The sequence below is a fragment of the Rhincodon typus genome, chromosome 2 (genome assembly GCF_021869965.1).
Source record: "Rhincodon typus isolate 14 chromosome 2, sRhiTyp1.1, whole genome shotgun sequence".
NCBI classification, from domain to species: Eukaryota; Metazoa; Chordata; class Chondrichthyes; order Orectolobiformes; family Rhincodontidae; genus Rhincodon; species Rhincodon typus.
In genome coordinates this window covers 54,083,523-54,104,664 of record NC_063333.1, presented here as the reverse complement: position 1 = coordinate 54,104,664, position 21,142 = coordinate 54,083,523, and the positions used below count along the sequence as shown (strand labels likewise).

Sequence of the window (21,142 nt, the reverse complement as noted above, 5' to 3'; positions counted from 1 at the left end):
TATCTAAACCTGTCAACTATTTTCCAAGGATCTGTATCCCTCTGCTCCCTGCCCATTCATGTATCTGTCTAGATACATCTTAAATGACGCTATCATGCCTGCCTCTACCACCTCCGCTGGCAATGCATTCCAGGCACCCACCACCCTCTGCTTAAAGAACTTTTCACGCATATCTCCCTTAAACTTTTCCCCTCTCACCTTGAAATCGTGACCCCTAGTAATTGAGTCCCTCACTCTGAGAAAAAGCTTCTTGCTATCCACCCTGTCTATACCTCTCATGATTTTGTAGACCTCAATCAGGTCCCCCCTCAACCTCCATCTTTCTAATGTAAATAATCCTAATCTACTCAACCTCTCTTCATAGCTAGCGCCCTCCATACCAGGAAACATCCTGGTGAACCTCCTCTGTACCCTCTCCAAAGAATCCACATCCTTTTGGTGGTGTGGCAACCAGAACTGTACGCAGTATTCCAAATGTGGTTGAACCAAAGTCCTACACAACTGTAACATGACCTGCCAACTCTTGTACTCGACACCCCGTCCGATGAATGAAAGCAAGCCGTATGCCGCCTTGACCATTCTATCGACCTGCGTTGCCACCTTCAGGGTACAACGGCCCTGAACACCCAGATCTCTCTGTGTATCAATTTTCCATTTATCGTATAGTTCGCTCTTGAATTGGATCTTGCAAATCAGACCATCTATACCTTCCTCCAGATCATTTATGTATATCGCAAGCAACAGTGGTCCCAACACTGATCCCTGTGGAACACCACTGGTCACAGTTCTCTACTTTGAGAAACTCCCTTCCACTACAACTCTCTGTCTCCTGTTGCCCAGCCAGTTCTCTATCCATCTAGCTAGTACACCCTGGACCTCATGCAACTTCACTTTCTCCATCAGCCTACCATGGGGAACTTTATCAAACGCCTTACTGAAGTCCATGTATATGACATCTACAGTCCTTCCTCACCTATCATCTTTGTCACTTCCTCAAAGAATTCTATCAAGTTGGTGAGACATGACCTTCCCTGCACAAAACCATGCTGCCTATCACTAATAAGCCCATTTTCTTCCAAATGTAAATAGATCCTATCCCTCAGTATCTTCTCCAGCAGCTTCCCCACCACTGACGTCAGGCTCACTGGTCTATAATTACCTGGATTATCCTTGCTGCCCTTCTTAACCAAGGTGACAACGTTAGCAATTCTCCAGTCCTCTGGGACCTCACCCGTGCTCAAGGATGCTGCAAAGATATCTGTTAAGGCCCCAGCTATTTCTTCTCTCGCTTCCCTCAGTAACCTGGGATAGATCCCATCTGGACCTGGGGACTTGTCCACAAAAAGCCTTTTAGAATACCCAACACTAGCCCCCCCCCCCCCCCCTCCTAATTCTGACTTGACCTAGAGTAATCAAACATCTGTCCCTAACCTCAACATCTGTCATGTTCCTCTCCTCAGTGAATACTGACGCAAAGTACTCATTAACAATCTCGCTCGTTTTCTCTGACTTCTCACGTAACTTCCTTCCTTTGTCCTTGAGTGGGCCAACCCTTTCTCTAGTTACCCTCTTGCTCCTTATGTACGAATAAAAGGTTTTGGGATTTTCCTTAACCCTGTTTGCTAAAGATATTTCATGACCCTTTTTAGCCCTCTTAATTCCTCGTTTCAGATTGGTCCTACTTTCCCGATATTCTTCCAAAGCTTCGTCTGTTTACAGTCGCCTCGACCTTATGTATGCTTCCTTTTTCCTCTTTGCTAGTCTCACAATTTTACCTGTCATCCATGGTTCCCTAATCTTGCCCTTTCTGTCCCTCATTTTCACAGGGACATGTCTGTCCTGCACTCTAATCAACCTCTCTTTAAAAGCCTCTCACATATCAAATGTGGATTTACCCTCAAACAGCTGCTCCCAATCCACATTCCCAACTCCTGCCGAATTTTGCTATCATGACCTTCCCCCAGTTCAGCACTCTTCCTTTAGGACCACTCTCGTCTTTGTCCACCAGTATTCTAAAACTTACAGAATTGTGATCACTATTCCCAAAGTAATCCCCTACTGAAACGTCAACCACCTGGCCAGGCTCATTCCCCAACACCAGATCCAGTATGGCCCCTTCCCAAGTTCGACTATTTATGTACTGCTCCATAAAACCCTCCTGGATGCTCCTTACAAATTCTGCTCCATCTAAACCCCTAATACTAAGTGAATCCCAGTCAATGTTGGGAAAATTAAAATCTCCCATCACCACCACCCTATTGCTCCTACATCTTTCCATAATCTGTCTACATATTTGTACCTCTACCTCACGCTCGCTGTTGGGAGACCTGTAGTACAGCCCCAACATTGTTACCGCACTCTTCCTATTTCTGAGCTCTGCCCATATTGTCTCACTGCTCAAGTCCTCCATAGTGCCCTCCTTCAGCACAACTGTGATATCCTCTTTGACCAGTAATGCAACTCCTCCACCCCTTTTACCTCCCTCTCTATCCCACCTGAAGCATCTGTATCCTGGGATATTTAGTTTCCAATCTTGCTCTTCCCTCAACCAAGTCTCAGTAATAGCAATAACATCATACTCCCAGGTACGAATCTAAGCCCTAAGTTCATCTGCCTTACCTACTACACTTCTCGCATTAAAACAAATGCACCTCAGACCACCTGTCCCTTTGCGTTCATCATCTGCTCTCTGCCTCCTCTTCCCCTTAGTCACACTGACTTCATTATCTAGTTCCTCACAGGCTTTAGTTACTACCTCCTTACTGTCCACTAACCACCTCATTTGGTTCCCATCCCCCTGCCACATTAGTTTAAACCCTCCCCAACAGCATTAGCAAAAGCACCCCCGAGGACATTGGTTCCAGTCCTGCCTAGGTGTAGACCGTCCGATTTGTAATAGTCTCACCTCCCCCAGAACCGGTACCAATGTCCCAAAAATCTGAACCCCTCCCTCCTGCACCATCTCTCAAGCCACTCATTTACCCTGCCTATTCTTTCATTCCTACTCTGACTAGCACGTGGCACTGGTAGCAATCCTGAGATTACTACCTCTGAGGCCCTACTTTTTAACTTGGCTCCTAACTCCCTAAATTCTGCTTGTAGGACCTCGTCCCGTTTTTTTTAACCTATATCATTGGTGCCTATATGCACCATGACAGCTGGCTGTTCACCCTCCCCCTTCAGAATGTCCTGCAGTCGATCTGACGTCCCTGACCCGTGCACCTGGGAGGCAACATACGATTCAGGAGTCTTGTTTTCAACCACAGAACCGCCTATCGACTCCCCTTATAATCGAATCCCCTATGACTATAGCCCTTCCACTCTTTTTCCCACCCTTCTGTACAGCAGAGCGAGCCACGGTGCCATGAACCTGGCTACTGCTGCCTTCCCCTGGTGAGCCATCTCCCCCAACAGTATCCAAAACGGTATAGAACATAGAACATTACAGCGCAGTCCAGGCCCTTCGGCCCTCGATGTTGCGCCGACCTGTGAAACCAATCTGAAGCCCATCTAACCTAAACTATTCCATTATCATCCATATGTTTATCCAATGACCATTTAAATGCCCTTAAAGTTGGCGAGTCTACTATTTTTGCAGGCAGGGCATTCCACGCCCTTACTATTCTCTGAGTAAAGAACCTACCTCTGACATCTGTCCTATATCTATCACCCCTCAATTTAAAGCTATGTCCCCTCGTGCGAGCCATCACCATCCGAGGAAAAAGGCTCCCACTGTCCACCCTATCTAATCCTCTGATGATCTTGTATGTCTCTATCAAGTCACCTCTTAACCTTCTTCTCTCTAACGAAAACAGCCTCAAGACTCTCAGCCTTTCCTCATAAGACCTTCCCTCCATACCAGGCAACATTCTGGTAAATCTCCTCTGCACCCTTTCCAATGCTTCCACGTCCTTCCTATAATGCGGTGACCAGAACTGTACGCAATACTCCAAGTGCGGCCGCACCAGAGTTTTGTACAGCTGCAACATGACCTCATGGCTCCAAAACTCAATCCCTCTACCAATAAAACCTAACATACTGTACGCCTTCTTAACAACGCTATCAACCTGAGTGGCAACTTTCAGTGATCTATGCACATGGACACCGAGATCTTTCTGCTCATCCACACTACCAAGAATCTTACCATTAGCCCAGTACTCTGTATTCCTGTTACTCCTTCCAAAGTGAATCACCTCACACTTTTCCGCATTAAACTCCATTTGCCACCTCTCAGCCCAGCTCTGCAGCTTATCTATGTCCCTCTGTAACCTGCAACATCCTTCCGCACTATCCACAACTCCACCGACTTTGGTGTCATCCGCAAATTTACTAACCCATCCTTCTACGCCCTCATCCAGGTCATTTGTAAAAATGACAAACAGCAGTGGCCCCAAAACAGATTCTTGAGGTACACCACTAGTAACTGAACTCCAGGATGAACATTTCCCATCAACCACCACCCTCTGAATTCTTACAGCTAGCCAATTTCTGATCCAAACCACTAAATCACCCTGTTTTGGAGGGGGATGACTGCAGGGGACACCTGTACTGCCTTCCTGCTTTTTTTTTTCTGCCTTTTGGTCACCCATTCCCTTTCTCCCTCAGCAATCCTAATCTGCGGTGTGACCAATTTGCTGAACGTGCTATCCACGACTTCCTCAGCATCGCGGATGCTCCAACGTGAGTCCATCCGCAGCTCCACAGCCGTCATGCGGTCTAACAAGAGCTGCAGCTGGACACACTTCTTGCACGTGTAGGAGTCAGGGACATCAGCCGCGTCCCTGAGCTCCCACATTGAGCATGAGGAGCATAACACCGGTCTGGGATGTCCTGCCATTTTTATTCTTGAGCTTAACTTAGTCCTACTATAATATCAAATACTAGATAAATGAAATGAAAAAAATTTGTACCAACTCACTCTACTTACCAGCACACGATAAAAAAAAAAGGAAAACACTTACCTTATCAACACACCAGAGTCTTTTTTTTTGGTCAGAGGAGGAGAGCAGGTGGGAGACACTACACGTGTAGTGTCTCGGGTTTAGCCACTGCCCAAATATATTAGTTCACTCACTTCCGAGAGCGCAATTCGACCGCTCCCACATAGCTCCGCTGCTGAAATGAAGAACTTACCTCCCGGCAGGCCCTTGGTCCTCGCTCTCACTGCTCCCGCTGCTGCTGCTGCTAAAAATGGAGGCCGCTGATTGCACGAGGTAAGTTTTTTAACTGGGAAACTTACCTCCCGGCAGGCCCCTGGTCAAGTATCGATTGGTCAAACCAGGCCGGTCATGGCAGCCTTGAGGAGGGGTTCATAGAATGCATCCGCGACAATTTCCTTGAACAATATGTAATGGAACCTACGTGGGAGCAAGCTATCCTAGATCTAGTCCTGTGTAATGAGACAGGAACAATTAATGATCTCACAGCTGGGATCCTCTCGGAAGGAGCGATCACTGTATGCTCAAATTTAAAATACAGATGGAGCGTGAGAAGATTAAATCCAGTACCAATGTCCTGTGCTTAAACAAAGGAGACTATGATGGGATGAGGGAGGAGTTAGCTAAGGTAGAATGGGAACAAAAACTTTTATGGTGGGTCAATTGAGGAACAGTGGAGGACTTTCAAAACGATTTTTCACAGTGCTCAGCAGAAGTATATTCCACTGATAAGGAAGAACTGTAGGAAAAGAGATAGTCAGCCATGGATGTCTAAGGAAATAAAGGAGAGTATCAGATTTAAAACAAAACATACAAAAAGGCAAAGATTAGTGGGAAACTAGTAGACTGGGAAATCTTGAGGCCAACAGAAAGCCACAAAAAAAGTTATAAAGAAATGTAAGATGGATTATGAGAGTAAACTTGCTCAGAATATAAAAACAGGCAGCAAAAGTTTCTATAAATATGTAAATCGTAAAAGAGTGGTGAAGGTAAACATTGGTCCTTTAGAGGATGAGAAAGCCAATTTAATAACTGGGAATGAGGAAATAGCCGAGGCATTAAACAGTTATTTCGTGTCGGTCTTCACAGTGGAAGACACAAATAACATGCCGAAAACTGATGGCAAGAAGGTTATAGCAGGTGAGGACCTAGAAACTATCATTATCATTAAGGAGGCAGTGCTGGGCAAGCTAATGGGGCTAAAGGCAGACAAGTCTCCTGGCCTTGATGAAATGTATCCCAGGGTACTAAAAGAGGTGATGGGGGAAATAGCAAATGCTCTAGTAATTATTTACCAAAATTCACTGGACTCTGGGGTGGTTCCCGCAGATTGGAAAACAGCCAATGCGACGCCACTGTTTAAAAAAGGAAGTAGACAAAAAGCAGGTAACTATAGGCCAGTTAGCTTAACTTCGGTAGTGGGGAAAATGCTTGAATCTATCATTAAGGAAGAAAAAGCAAGACATCTGGATATAAATTGTCCCATTGGGAACACCCAGCATGGGTTCATGAAGGGTAGGTCATGTTTAACTAATTTGGTGGAATTCTTTGAGGACATTACTTGCATGGTGGACAATGGGGAACCTGTGGTTGTGGTGTATCTGGATTTCCAGAAGGCATTTGACAAGGTGCCACACCAAAGGATGCTACATAAGATAAAGTTGCATGGTATTACAGGTAATGTATCGGCGTGGATAGAGGATTGGTTGACTAGTAGATAACAAAGAGTAGGGATAAATGGGTGTTTTTCTGGTTGGCAGTCAGTGGCTAGTGGTGTGCCTCAGGGATCAGTGTTGGGACTGCAATTATTTACAATTTACATAGATGATTTGGAGTTGGGGACTAAGTGTGGTGTGTCAAAATTTGCAAATGACACTAAGGTAAGTAGTAGAGCAAAGTGTGCAGAAGACACAAAGTCTGCAGAGGGATATAGATAGTCTAAGTGAGTGGGCGAAGGTCTGGCAGATGGAGTACAATGTTGATAAGTGTGAGGTCATCCATTTTGGTAGGAATAACAGCAAAGTGGACTATGTTTTAAATGGTAAAAAATTGCAGCACGCTGCTGTGCAGAGGGACTTGGGTGTCCTTGTGCATGAATCGCTAAAAGTAGGATTGCAGGTGCATCAGGTAATTAAAAAGGCAAATGGAATTTTGTCTGTCATTGCTCGAGGGATGGTGTTTAAAAACAGGGAGGCTATGCTGCAGCTGTATAGGGTCCTGGTGAGGCCACACCTGGAGTACTGTGTGCAGTTTTGGTCTCCTTACTTGAGAAGGGATACACTAGCACTGGATCGGGTGCAGAGGAGATTCACTCGGTTAATTCCGGAGTTGAGAGGGTTGGATTATGAGGAGAGACTGAGTAGGCTGGGATTATACTCATTGGAATTCAGAAGAATGAAGGGAGATCTTATAGAAACATATAAGATTATGAAGGGAAAAGATAAGGTGGAGACAGGGAGGTTGTTTCCACTAGCAGTTGAAACTAGGGCTAGGGGGCATAGCCTCAAAATAAAGGGAAGCAGATGTAGGACTGAGGTCAGGAGGAACTTCTTCACCCAATAAATTTTTGAACAGTAAAGGAATTAAGGGTTATGGTGAGTGGGCGGGTAAGTGGAGCTGAGTCTCAAAAAGTTCAGCCATGATCTTATTAAATGGCGGGGCAGGCTTGAGGGGCCAGATGGCCTACTCCTCCTAGTTCTTATCTTCTTATGTACAATTTGACCTGAACGGTCTCCTATACAATGTTCCCAATCTAATTCAATGTAGGACAGCATGTTAGATGCAGTAGATTTATCAATATTTCAATAATATTTAACTTCAACCTCCTGGTTCATTGTATCCGATTTCCGGTTGGCCTTGTTGATGCTTTAAAACCAATTTGAGGTTTCCTTTGCTAAGACTTGCGTTCCCTTTGCTGTAAGGGGCCTGGAGTCAGTTTCTGTCCACATGCTTGAAATTGCTAAGTTCTGTAGGCAAATTCTTTGTATGAAGGAAAGTAGTTTCCACTTTGCTTATGTAGGATTGGTTGCATTTGCTTGGCTGAATTTCTGTCACCACCTCTAGAGCAAACAAGCATAACAAGTTTTGTAATATTGTTTTTTGAATGTTAAAGCTCCATCCTGTGGAGGATAAAATAGTAACAGCTGTTCGTGGGTTAAGTACTTGAGGACAAGTCTGAGATATTCATCCATATTCGGAGTTAGTTTGATATTTGGTGTATGGCAATTCAGAGAAGAAGTTAAGAAGTCAGTCTTGTGTCTTGGGAAGATTGGAGGGTGGTCATAAGAGCAGAAGTAAGAGAGTTGATCCCTGAGTATGTTCAGCCATTCCATGAGATCATGTGACCTAACTCCATGTACAATATAGCTTCCCCAAAGAATGGTACCCAGAGGTCCTCTTCAGAATCTGTATGTAATCTACACTGGGCTTTGTATCCTGTTTCAGAACTAGTCTCAAGAAAAGCTAATATAAATGCTGTAGGATTTGTTTTATACCATTGTGGGCAAGGAAAATAGTTACAATCGTTCATCATGCCACTGCTTTTTTGATAAATGTTAATGACCTGAAATTTATTTGTTGAAGATCTATGGCTTTTACTTTCATTGAGGTAGAGTGCAGCACTTGTTTGTTTCTTTATTTTACTGGATCACTGATTTTCAGTGCTGATTCTTTTGTAAGCCGTTACTGGTGTTTACTTCTGAGCTTGTCATCAAGACATGAAGTGATTGCTGATGTATTGTAACATACTTCCCTAAACACATCATGCTGCAAGAGAACAGAGCCCAGTAAGATGGAGACTGCAAGTTTTGTACCATTAAATCACCCCATAATACAGTGATACATCATGTGAATGCCCCTTGATGGTATATCAGCCATCTGTTGAGATATCATGCACAACAACTGTATTTTATCAGAAAATCAATTTGTAGTTAAGCATGGGTAAGCAACGGGAAATGCAGTAAAATCTGAAGGTAATCTAGCGCACACTTTCAGATCAATGCAAGCCACAGGAGGAAACCTCCTAGGAGAAGCTATGGAGTAAAGCTATTGAAGACTGGAGGAAAGAATGGTATTGAGCAGTTCTTCAGAGAACTTGAGTAAAAGCAAAGTATTGTGAATGCTGAAGATGTGAAATAAAAAAAGTTCTTGAGTTCTGCAAAGCAGGAATATGTGACTTGAAACTTTAACTCTATTTCTGTCTCCACTGATGCTGCCAGACTTGCTGTGTATTTGTAGAACTTTGTTTTTATTTCAGATTACTTGCTAATTTGTAGCTTGCTACCCATTGTTAAATTCAGCCATGAATTCAGTGCCTTTATTCAACATGTTTTAGGGGGGGTGGGGGAATTAGGTTGGGAAGTGATAGCTTGGAATTGTTTGCAGTTGAAAGCTGCTAAAGCAGAAGTTGACTCAAGGATAAAAGTGATGTCTGGTGTGTGTGGTTAAAGACCTTTCTATCTGTAACTTCATATAGTACTATACCTTGTTACAGTTGGCCCTGTAGTTGTTAGTACTGGTATTGTTGAAACCTTAACATCCTCTTCCCTCCAGTGACGTGAACCTGTTGATGAGATTGAAATTAGAATTAATATTTTAATACATGGAATGGCCACTGAAGTGGATGTAAGGAGAATTCTATGGGAAGTGCATTGAGCCACAGTCAGCTTATTTAATTTGTAATTCTGAAAAGGCGTTGAGAGGGTTGAGGCCTAGATATGGCAAAAAATATAGTCCAGTAAAAGTCTTATCATTGCAGGAGCATTATGATCAAATATACTTTTTTAAGCCTCACCAACAACATTGGTCAGTGCTTAAATATGTGTTCTGTATAACTCAAAACTGAAAAATGTCTGAACTCTCCATGAATAAATAATCTAATGAAAGATCATTGACCTGAAATGTTAACTCATTTTCACAAATGCTGCCTGATGACTATTTCCAATATTCTGTTTTTATTATATTGAAATGCAACATACTTGCATATACTTTTTAAGGTGAAGTGTTGGTGTTCACTCAAGGTTATTTCAAGTTGTAACTCATGACTTCTTGTCCATGTTCAGGTGCCTGGAGTACCTGCTCCGAAATGATGCAAATCCTGGAATTCGAGATAAACAGGGCTATAATGCAGTGCATTATGCAGCTGCTTATGGGCACCGTTTATGTCTTGAACTTGTAAGTCTGTTCATTTTTTTTTTAAACTGAGAAACTAATTACTAAATATTTTGATAGATGTAATAGAACTGAGAAATTAGGTAATTTGGAGGTAGCAAATGTGTTAAGTTCTGTATTCCTCTATGTTGTAGAATGACCTTGATCTGTGTATGTGGACTTCAGTATGGTTGCCATCAACAAAGTATTGCATCAGGCATTATGGATTTTTCGTTATTTATACCCCCAAAGCTCTTCACAGCCAGTGAATTTCCATGAATTGCAGTTGCGAGAGGAAATGATGGAAATGAATGAATGATTAATCTGCTTTCTCATTATTTTGGTTTAGAGAGGGATGTTAGCCAAGATACCAGAAGAACTGTCAATCAGTGTGGAGTGGAAAAGCCCAGCAGGTCACACAGCATCTGAGGAGCAGGAAAGTCAACATTTCAGCATGAAATGTTGACTTTCCTGCTCCTTGGATGCTGTCTGACCTGCTGAGCTTTTCCAGCTCCACATTTATTGACTCTAGCTTCCAGCATCTGCAGTGCTTACTGTCTCCATACCAGAAGAACTGTTTTTTTTAAAATATAACCATGTTAAATTTTGCATTTTAATAAACTGCAATTTTCATTTAAAGTCATACCAAGCGACGTGCTATTTTCACAGTAATTCAGTAAAGTGCTATTCTAGACTGAGGTTCGGATCTCAAGTGGTGAAAAGCCCATAACCTTCTGAACCAGTATTGAAACTGCTACCAACTAAACTAAGTAGATTCCACAATTCATAGTCAGAGCTGTACACGGGTGAATGATCTGTCTTGTCATTTCTTTTTCACCTAATTTGGGGGCAGTAAACCTGTTTGTATGATTCCATGTGTCTGCTTATAAAATACACAATATGTAGCACAGCCACGGCTACTCATTCCACCTACTTTGCTACTCCACGCGAGTCATGAAGTCCCTTCCCGTGTACCTACCTGATATCAGTATTTCACCATATCCATACTTTCACAGTTCCTCTACGTAGTTTCCTTTTCAAAGCATCTAAGCCACTTGTCTTGGACCATTTTCACTATTATTAAATCCCATATTTTAAATACAGTATTCCAGTACATAAATTTCCCCTTACTTCCTGAATTGATCATAATTGGCTAACTGGCTTGTATTTATGGCACCAGGTTTTGGTATTGCCTCCATGTGGAAACATTATTCTCCCCACATCTCTCCTGTTCAACCAATTCTTAAGGATAGGAGTCTTAACCTTTTCTATCTTTCCCAATAGCTGCAATCTCCAAATTCCAGTAATATTTAATAGTTGTAGTAAACTTAGATTTCCAAAATGAGATGCAGTATCTCACTAAATTTTATGGACTCATGGCTCATGGTATAATAACATTGAGGATTGGTTAATGTACAGGAAACAGAGTGGGCATAATTAGTGCATTTTAAAGTTGCAGACTGGGGCTAATGGACTATAGCAAAAGTCAGCAATGGGTCTTATCTATTGGTAATATACATCAATGACCTAGATGAAGAGATGGATAGTAATGTATCCAAGTTTGCTGATGATACAAAGCAGGTAGAAAGATGACTTGGGAGGAAGACACCAGAGCCTGCAAAGATATAGACAGGTGAAATATGTGGGCAGCAAATAGCACATTGAGTTTACTGTATGTAAGTAGCGTGGGATAGAATGGTGGGTGGGAAATGCAGGCAGGAGTAAACAATAAGTGGAGATGGAGCCCAGAGAGAGACAACAGATGTGGGGCAGACAAAGGAATGGTGAATTGGGGAGAAAGAAAAGCTGCTAATGGGGACCATTTGTGGGCATTGGCTGAGGTGAAAACAGCTTGTATGATGACAGGGCCGGGTGTGTGGGGGGTTGAGGGAAAGACATGGAAGAAGGAGCTCAAGCCTTAAAATTATTGAACTTGATATTGGATCCTGAAGAGGTCCTGATCTTCAAACATCATCTCATTTTTCGCTTGGGGACACTGAAGGTTGCAATGTTGGGATGAATTTTTGGAATTCTGTTGCTTTGCCATCCATGCCTGGGTCTGGCCTGCATGTGACACTAGACAAACAGCAATGTGACATTCGTATCTTAAATCCCTCAATGGCTCCTTAATGTAACACAAAAAAGCAGGACAAATATAACTCCACCAATTACAGCCACGTCACTCTACTCTCGATTGTCAGGGAAATTTTGGAAGGTATCATCAGCAGTGCTATCAAGCAACACTTGTTTAGTAATAACCTGCTCAGTGACTCTCATTTTCTGAAGAAGGGTCTAGGCCCGAAATGTCAGCCTTCCTGCTTCTCTGATGCTGCTCGGCCTGCTGTGTTCATCCAGCTCCACACCTTGTTATCACTGACTCTGCTAATAGGTTTCACCAATGTTTCTTACTCTAGGCATCTTACAAGCCTAGTTCAAACATAGACAAAAGAGCTCAGTTCCAGGGGTGACATGAGTGTGACTGTCACTTACATTAAGGCCATGCTTGTCAGAGTATGGCAGCAAGAATCCTTAGTAAACCTGGAGTCAGTGGGAATCAGGGAAAACTTGCTGCCGGTTGGAGTCATACCTGGCAGTTGTGGTTTTTGGAGATCAGTCATCTCCGGTCCGAGGGCATCACTGCAGGAGTTCCACAGGATAGTGTCTTTGGCCCAACCAGGCTCAACTGTTGCATCGATGAACTTTCTTCCATCATAAGATCAGAACTTAATGGTAAGGTCCTGGGGAGTGTTGCTGAACAAAGAGACCTTGGAGTGCATGATCATAGTTCCTTGAAAAGAGAGTCACAGGTAGACAGGATAGTGAAGAAGGCATTTGGTATGCTTGCCTTTATTGGTCAGTGCAGTGAGCATAGGAGTTGGGAAGTCATGTTGCGGCTGTACAGGACATCGGTTAGGCCACTTTTGGAATACTGTCTCCCTGCTATAGGAAGGATGTTGTGAAACTTGAAAGGGTTCATAAAAGATTTACGAGGATGTTGCCAGGGTTTGAGGGTTTGAACTAATAAGGAGAGGCTGAATAGGCTGGGGCTGTTTTCCTTGGAGCGTCAGCGGCTGAGGGGTGATCTTAGAGGTGTATAAAATCATACAGGGCATAGATAGGGTGAATAGCCAAGGTCTTTTCCCCACGGTAGTGGAGTCCAAAACTAGAGGGCATAGGTTTAAGGTGAGGGAGAAAAATTTAAAAGGGAACTGGGGAGCAACTTTTTCACACACATGGTCGTGCGTGTATGGAATGAGCTGCCAGAGGAAGTGGTGGAGGCTGATACAATTACAACATTTAAAAGGCATCCAGATGGGTATAAGAATAGGAAGGGTTACAAGGGATATGGGCTAAATGCAGGCAAATGCGACCAGATTAATTTAGGATTTCTGGTTGGCATGGACAAGTTGGACCAAAGAATCTGCTTCCATGCTGTACAATTCTATGTCTCTGTGGGGATGTTCGCTGATAATTGTGCAGTATTCAGCAGCGTTTGGAACTCCTCAGGTACTGAAGCAGCCCATGTCTAACAATCACACCATGCAAGTACCAGGCAATTATCATCTCCAACAAGAGAAAATCTGATCATCACTCCTTGACATTCGGTGGCAGTATTATAACTGAATTCCCCATTGTCAACGTTCTATGTTTTACTATTGACTAGAAACTGAGTTGGACTAGCCATATAAGTGGGGTGACTACAAGAGCAGGTCTGATGCGAGGAATTCTGCAGTGGGTAGCTCACCTCTTGACTCCCCAAACCCTGTCAATTATCTACAAGGCCCAAGTCAGGAAATTTGATGGATACTCCCCACTTGCCTTATGAGTGCAATTCCAACAGCACTTCAGAAGCTTGACACCATCCAGGACAGAACAGCCTGCTTGATTCCCTCCAATGCTGACAAAGCAGTGTGTACCACCCACAGAAGATGCACTACAGAAATTCACCAAGGCTTCTTGGACATTACCACTGCCTTCTGGAGGACAAGGGGAGCAAATATTTGCAAACATAACCACCTGCAACTTCCCCTGCAAGTCACTCACCATCATGACTTGGAAATAAATCGTTATTCCTTCAGTGCCACTAGGTCGAAATCCTGGAGCTCTCTCCCAGATAGAATTGTGGGTTTACCTACCAAGAAGGCAGCTCACCACCAACTTCTCAAGGGCAATTCCGGACGGTCAACAAATGGGCAGAGATGCCAAGGTCCCGTGAATGATAAAAAAAAGAAAAAATTCCATGCAACCTTCTGATCATGTGTACTATAACCAGTGTGCCAGTGATTAATGGATACTGAATCCAGGAGCATAGGCAATCACTGCTCAAGTGGACTGCTTTGCTAATGGTTTTGAGCTTCCGAGTATTTTTGTAACTGCATCATCTGTTTTCATAAATTGAGCCTTGTAAATAGCTGAGATTTTAGCAGGGATAAAATGAGCCATTGTGTTGATGTGACTGGTCTAGTTTAATTTCTGATCTGTAATCTGTAATGTAATAAGCTGGGAACTAATGAAAGTTGGGGGCAGTTGGCTGCTTTCGCATTCGAGATTCTCATTACTTGACACCATGTACAGTGTCGTTTGATCATCATCAGCCCAAATCTATATGTTGATATGGGATTATTACAGGCTGACAAAGGGTTGTTTTATTGTCAGAGGTTTGCATGTGCAGTTGAGTGCTGGAATCATTGACGGCAACCCTATTTTTGACTTTATGACAGCAGAAAATCATTGGTTTAATCACGAATAATTTGGTTCAATGCTTACATTTCTGATTGACCAGCATTGTTTTCAAAGTAGAGCAACTATTTTCTGTTCTTTGTAAATACATGAGTTGGATGCAGAATGTTTCCTGGAAGAAGTTTTGCAATGTTATCTTAAAGCTGTGATGACTGATCTATCATTAACAGCAATCTTTGAGAGGTTTAACTGCAGGATTTAAACTTTGATCTCTGTTAACTTCAACTTTTGTACGGTTTCATACTTTGTGCTATGTGTATTTATGGAAAGGACAACTACTCTCTTCTCTGACAAGTAGCTTCTTTGTCCAAGGTTGATCTAAAGTTAAACGATTCTGGTGTAACCCAAACTGAGCATTGTTGAGGTGGTTACTGAGTGAGTAGGTTTTGCTTATTGACGGCCCCTGTCATCTGATCTATATAGACCATCATAAACCATTGAGAAAAATTCATAGATGGAGAATAGTCATGTCATTCAAATGTTTCAAACAGTTTGCATCAATTGGACATGCCTGTGCACTTATTTGTTGCTAATACTCTGACATTCCCCACCTTCTTTAGGAAAAAAATAGATTTGGAACACAGATTGCCAAAATCAGCGGACCAATTTCAATTTGAAATGGTTTTGTGGAATATAAAAACAATTGTTAGTAAATATTTTACATCCTTCAAACAATGTATTGCACATTGTTCTGTGAACTTTGAGCAATAATTTACCGAATAGCTACCATACCTAATCTGGACGGTAAATGCCTTGATAATTGTTCTGAAAATCATTTTAAGCTTTACTGCAAGGCAAGATTAATGAGCAAAGTGCAGTGTAAAATTTTGCTTTCACTGTGTTTTTCACCAAGTCTGCACAATGGAAATGATTTATGTGTCTTCCGCCATCAAACCCATTGTATGGGGAGAAAACAGTCCTGTTCATATTTCAAGAAATTTACTTTCATGGAAATGAAATTGCATATTCGCCACAGTCGTTTCATGATTGGTTTGACAATCTATCCTGCCATTGTTTCCGAACAGAATTGCTAGCCACATTTAGTTGGTTAAAAAAACGTAGATTGCCACTCTTCTTGAAATTGTAATGAGTCACCGGGGAAAAAGGGCGGTGAATATTTTGAGTTAGCCTGAGTCCGTTTCCTGCAGCAGTATATCTGACAACAAATGAGGGACTATGTCACATTATGATTAGTAATGAACAATGAACTAGCCAGGTTTTGTCAACAATCTAATGGTGCATGGACATTTTTCTAAAAGAAATCTATCAAATTCAACTTGTGACTTAAAAGCAAAAACTCAAAATAACCATTAAGATTCTGTATTTAGCTAATGTTGACTTCAAAGGGATCAGGTAAAGACTGTTCACAATAAATTGGTCAAGTCTGCTGATGGGCAAAGGGATAGGAGATCAGTGGAAGTGTTCTTAAAAAACTCGGTATGCTGCGCAGCCAGTTTATATGCCAATAGAGCAAGAATTGGACTTCCCAAAATAAAATACACTAACCATTAAAGAAGCAAGTAACAAGTTAAAACAAATAGACCCCGGCAAATGTGACAGTGTGAAGACCAGCAAAGGGTGATTGAGCTACAGAAAGGATCATTGAAGACTCTCAAGGGATATCAAAATCAGTGTAAAACTGGTTTTGCAATTACATTTAGGAGGAAGAAGGTGGTCAGCAGCATTGTTAGTCTTTTGACAACTGACGATGTTCACGTTGCCAATGGAAATAAGGAAGCATTGGATGCATGATTATTTTGGTTGGGTATTTACAGTAGTAGAAGAGTCAGCTTACAAGCCATCCAAGAAAACTGATGCTGCATCAAGAACAGGACTCACTCCAAAATTAACATGAGAAAAGTAACAGTAATGAAAACTAGCGGCAGCAAAGAGTGACAAGTGCCCAGAATTAAGCATTATATCTTTTATGCTGTGAATCCATACATTATATATCTGTTCATGTAAAAATAAATTAAGCCCTGTGTTTCATTTTATTTTTAGACATGATGTGTAGAGTCAAGGGGTTGCTTAAAACTTTTGAGCTTTTACCATTTAGTAAATTGTTTTTTTTAAACTTTTCCAGATTGCTAATGAAACTCCTCTAGATGTAGTAAGTTATTACATTCATTTCATACCTTGCATCCTAATTGTTTGTCATTTAATGTCATAGCCTTTAATGCATAGATGTGAGGTTGTGCTAAATATATTAGTTTTGTGTGTTTAAAACCCACTTAATTGCTCCCCTTTTTCATTGCTATTTTAACATTGAATATATGAGTCAATTCAATCCTTTATTTTTCCAGAACAGGTTAGCTTGCATACAGTATCAAATATTGCAATATTATTTTGCATCAGTATCCTATCATGCAAAAAAGATGTAATAGCATTGCTTCCAAAATGTCCATTAATAGATATAGTATTCTTTGATTTTTGCCATATATAGTTGCAAACCTTAAAAAAAAAAAGCAAGAAAAGACTTTAAAGTCACTCCCTCAAGTGTATCAAGTGAGCATAATGAAAGGTTATGTGCTGACTTCCACATTGCTGGCAATGCAACTTGCTGGAGAAAGCAAAATGTTAGGCCTATCTGAAAGACAGGATTTCTTGACCCCATTTATTTACGAAAGTATTCAACAGCCCTCAACAAAATCTATTGATATTTGTATCTATAACCTCTAAGTTTTTTGCCATCTCTCCCGAAGTTTATCCCATGAAGCTTTATACTGTCTCTGTATTAACATTTTTCTATCTAAGATTGAATATATACTGCCAATGCAAAGAACTTGTGTTGATTGTCTTTGTCCATGTAATATTTATTTTCTAACGTATCTTATCTATTTTCTTAGTTGATGGAAACTTCAGGTACAGACATGCTGAATGATTCTGATAACAAGGCACCCATCAGTCCTTTGCATTTGGCTGTAAGTATAAAATGCTTATACAAATGCTTTTGCAGGGTATCTGTCTGAAGTATATCTGGATTGTACAAAACATTTCAGTCAAACCACTTAACTAGTTGTTCATGTCCAGTAATGGATTGTAATTGTTGTGCAATCTGGGATGTATTTATATGTAACTGTTGTATTCTAGTCACCAAGCTAACCTAATGAACATAATGTAGTTTTATACAGTTTTTGAAAAAGCATTTTCATATATTTTTGACTGTTATTGTAGCCGGAACTTTATGATGTTGAGTGGGGAATATGATTTTATTTACCAACTACTTTAAAATCACAAGCAATGTACAAACCCTATTATAGATCGTAACTCAAATTGTAAGCTAATTTGTTGTCGATTAAACGGTAGACAATTTGAGCTATGTTCTTCTTTGAAGTGACTTTACTGACTTCCCATTGGAAGTGGATCTGAAATTTTGGAATGTTAATGATTGATTTCTCCTGCAATATTTGGAAGTGCAGGTTTTATCATATAATTTTAAAATATTAAGTTTTACATTTCTTGTAGTGTTTATTCAAAATGCATTTTTTTTTGTGCTAAGCAAAATCTCTTTTCAACTTTTTCAGGCTTACCATGGACACCACCAGGCCCTAGAGGTACTGGTACAGTCTCTCTTAGATTTGGATGTGAGAAATAATAATGGACGCACTCCGTTGGACCTGGCAGCTTTCAAAGGGCATGTAGAGTGTGTGGACGTATTAATCAATCAGGGAGCATCCATTCTTGTTAAAGATTTTGTGACTAAAAGAACCCCAATTCATGCTGCAGGTATTTGCAGATTTTGTTAAAATATTGTGCGGAATGAATTTCACCAAATTTTCATTTTGTGCTCATGCAAAACCTACATTAATGCTATAGTGTAGGAAGTTGCTACAATGTGGGACTTAAGAATTGTAGCACAGCAAAGGCAGTTCACAAAACCAGAATCCAAATAACCTGGATATGGTATAAGTGTAAGTGCCGTTTACTTACCTTTTCACCATACAATCTCCTGAAGAAGTAGAAGGCAAAAAAATTGGTAGAAAGTTAGAGAACTTGATATTAACTTACAAAAACATCCAGAAAACTTCTCTACAACTTCCAAATGCAGAAAAAATCTGTGATGGCTTTAAGAGATAGCAAGATGCTGAGTTTCTCCAGCATTTTCTGTTATGTTTTGGACCATTTCTGCCTGTTTTCTACCTCAGTAAAGTTCCTCAATTTCACCCCACCTCAATTCCTTCCCTGCTGAAATCTTCATCTATGACTTTGTGATCACCTACATTTATCTGTTCCAGTACAGTGCAGGCTTGCCTCTCGCATTCCAGCCTGTATAAACTTAAGGTAATCTAAAACTCTGCCCAGTGTCCTAACTTGTGTCAAAACCCTACATCCATCACAGCTGGTTTGCTGACCTACACTGGTATCCAGTTATTTATATATTGATAAAAGGTAAACCATTTAACACTGAAATAAGGAGAAATTTTTGGAATTCTCTATTCCTGACGACTCTGGATGCTCAGTCATTGAACATGTTTAAGACATCAATAATGCCCAATGATACTGAGTTAAATGGCCAGCTAAGATCTAATTGAATGGCAGAGCAGGCTAGGTGGGCTGAATAGCTCATTCCTGTTTCTTTGTACAAATGTCCAAAATACAAGATATCAGCATTCCTTCAGGATCCAATGCTGAAAGGTCAGGTATTCCCTCCATTACACGCCTCTACTTCTCTTTCCTCCTTGGAGAATCTCATTAAAACCAGCCACTTAGACCAGGTTTTTGGTTGTAGGTGACAGTATTGCCTGTGTAGCTTAGTCTCAGATTTTGTTCAACACTCGGGTTAAGTACCATGCAACATTATACTTCAGAAGACACACTCTCTCTCTTTATCTCTTTCTATCTAGCTCGCTCTGGCTCTCGCTCGCTCTGGCTGTCGCTCGTTCTGGCTCTTGCTCACTCTCCCACTTTGGCTGTCGTCCATGCGTGCTTCCTCCCAGCTCTGGTTGTTATGAGAACTGCAGTAAATTGCCTGCTATTGCATTCAGCTTGTTTTTACTCAGCACCAAAAGATTTAAGGGTGCATTTCAACAGGCAGATCATGAAGATATCGGAGGTTCTAAATTGTTTATGCAGCTATGCATTAAGTGATGAAATCTTTAATGTTGGCAATTCAGAGCTAGTTGATAAAATGGTATCATAGGAGCAGAGAGGCCGACGTTTCGGGCCTAGACCCTTCATCAGAAAAGGGGGAGAGGAAGGGGGTTTTGAAATAAATAGGGAGAGAGTGGGAGGCGGATAGAAGAGGGATAGAGGAGAGGATAGGTGGAGAGGAAACAAACAGGTCGAAGAGGCGGGGATGGAGCCAGTAAAGGTGAGTGTAGGTAGGGAGTTAGGAAGGGGATAGGTCAGTCCAGGGAGGACGGACAGGTCAAGGGGGCGGGATGAGGTTGGTTGGTAGGAGATGGAGTTGCGGCTTGAGGTGGGAGGAGGGGATAGGTGGGAGGAAGAAGAGGTTAGGGAGGCAGGGACGAGCTGGACTGGTTTTGGGATGCGGTAGGGGGAGGGGAGATTTTGAAACTTGTGAAATCCACATTGATACCATTGGGCTGCAGGGTTCCCAAGCGGAATATGAGTTGCTGTTCCTGCAACCTTCGGGTGGCATCGTTGTGGCACTGCAGGAGGCCCAGGGTGGACATGTCATCTGAGGAATGGGAGGGGGAGTTGAAATGGTTCGCGACTGGGAGGTGCAGTTGTTTATTGCGAACCGAGCGTAGGTGTTCTGCAAAGCGGTCCCCGAGTCTCCGCTTGGTTTCCCCAATGTAGAGGAAGCCACACCGGGTACAGCGGATGCAGTATACCACATTAGCAGATGTGCAGGTGAACATCTGCTTGATGTGGAAAGTCTTCTTGGGGCCTGGGATGGGGGTGAGGGAGGAGGTATGGGGGCAGGTGTAGCACTTCCTGCGGCTGCAGATGTGGAAAGTTTCTCTACATCGGGGAAACCAAGCGGAGACTCGGGGACTGCTTTGCAGAACACCTACGCTCGGTTCGCAATAAACAACTGCACCTCCCAGTCGCGAACCATTTCAACTCCCCCTCCCATTCCTCAGATGACATGTCCATCCTGGGCCTCCTGCAGTGCCACAACGATGCCACCCGAAGGTTGCAGGAACAGCAACTCATATTCCGCTTGGGAACCCTGCAGCCCAATGGTATCAATGTGGATTTCACAAGTTTCAAAATCTCCCCTCCCCCTACCGCATCCCAAAACCAGTCCAGCTCGTCCCTGCCTCCCTAACCTCTTCTTCCTCCCACCTATCCCCTCCTCCCACCTCAAGCCGCAACTCCATCTCCTACCAACCAACCTCATCCCGCCC

General features: G+C 42.2%; 1 protein-coding gene across 1 annotated transcript in view; it reads left to right on the top strand.

The window, feature by feature from the left end:
- The window catches only part of LOC125485408 (serine/threonine-protein phosphatase 6 regulatory ankyrin repeat subunit A-like), a 30,320-nt gene extending 11,734 nt beyond the window's left edge, over positions 1-18,586 (top strand). The window contains exons 5-8 of the mRNA XM_048608062.1: positions 9,998-10,109; positions 16,909-16,935; positions 17,672-17,746; positions 18,350-18,586. Coding sequence (XP_048464019.1) covers positions 9,998-10,109; positions 16,909-16,935; positions 17,672-17,746; positions 18,350-18,571 — 436 coding nt within the window. The 3' untranslated portion in view covers positions 18,572-18,586. The remainder of the gene's footprint in view (positions 1-9,997; positions 10,110-16,908; positions 16,936-17,671; positions 17,747-18,349) is intronic.
- The last annotated feature ends 2,556 nt before the right edge of the window (positions 18,587-21,142 follow it).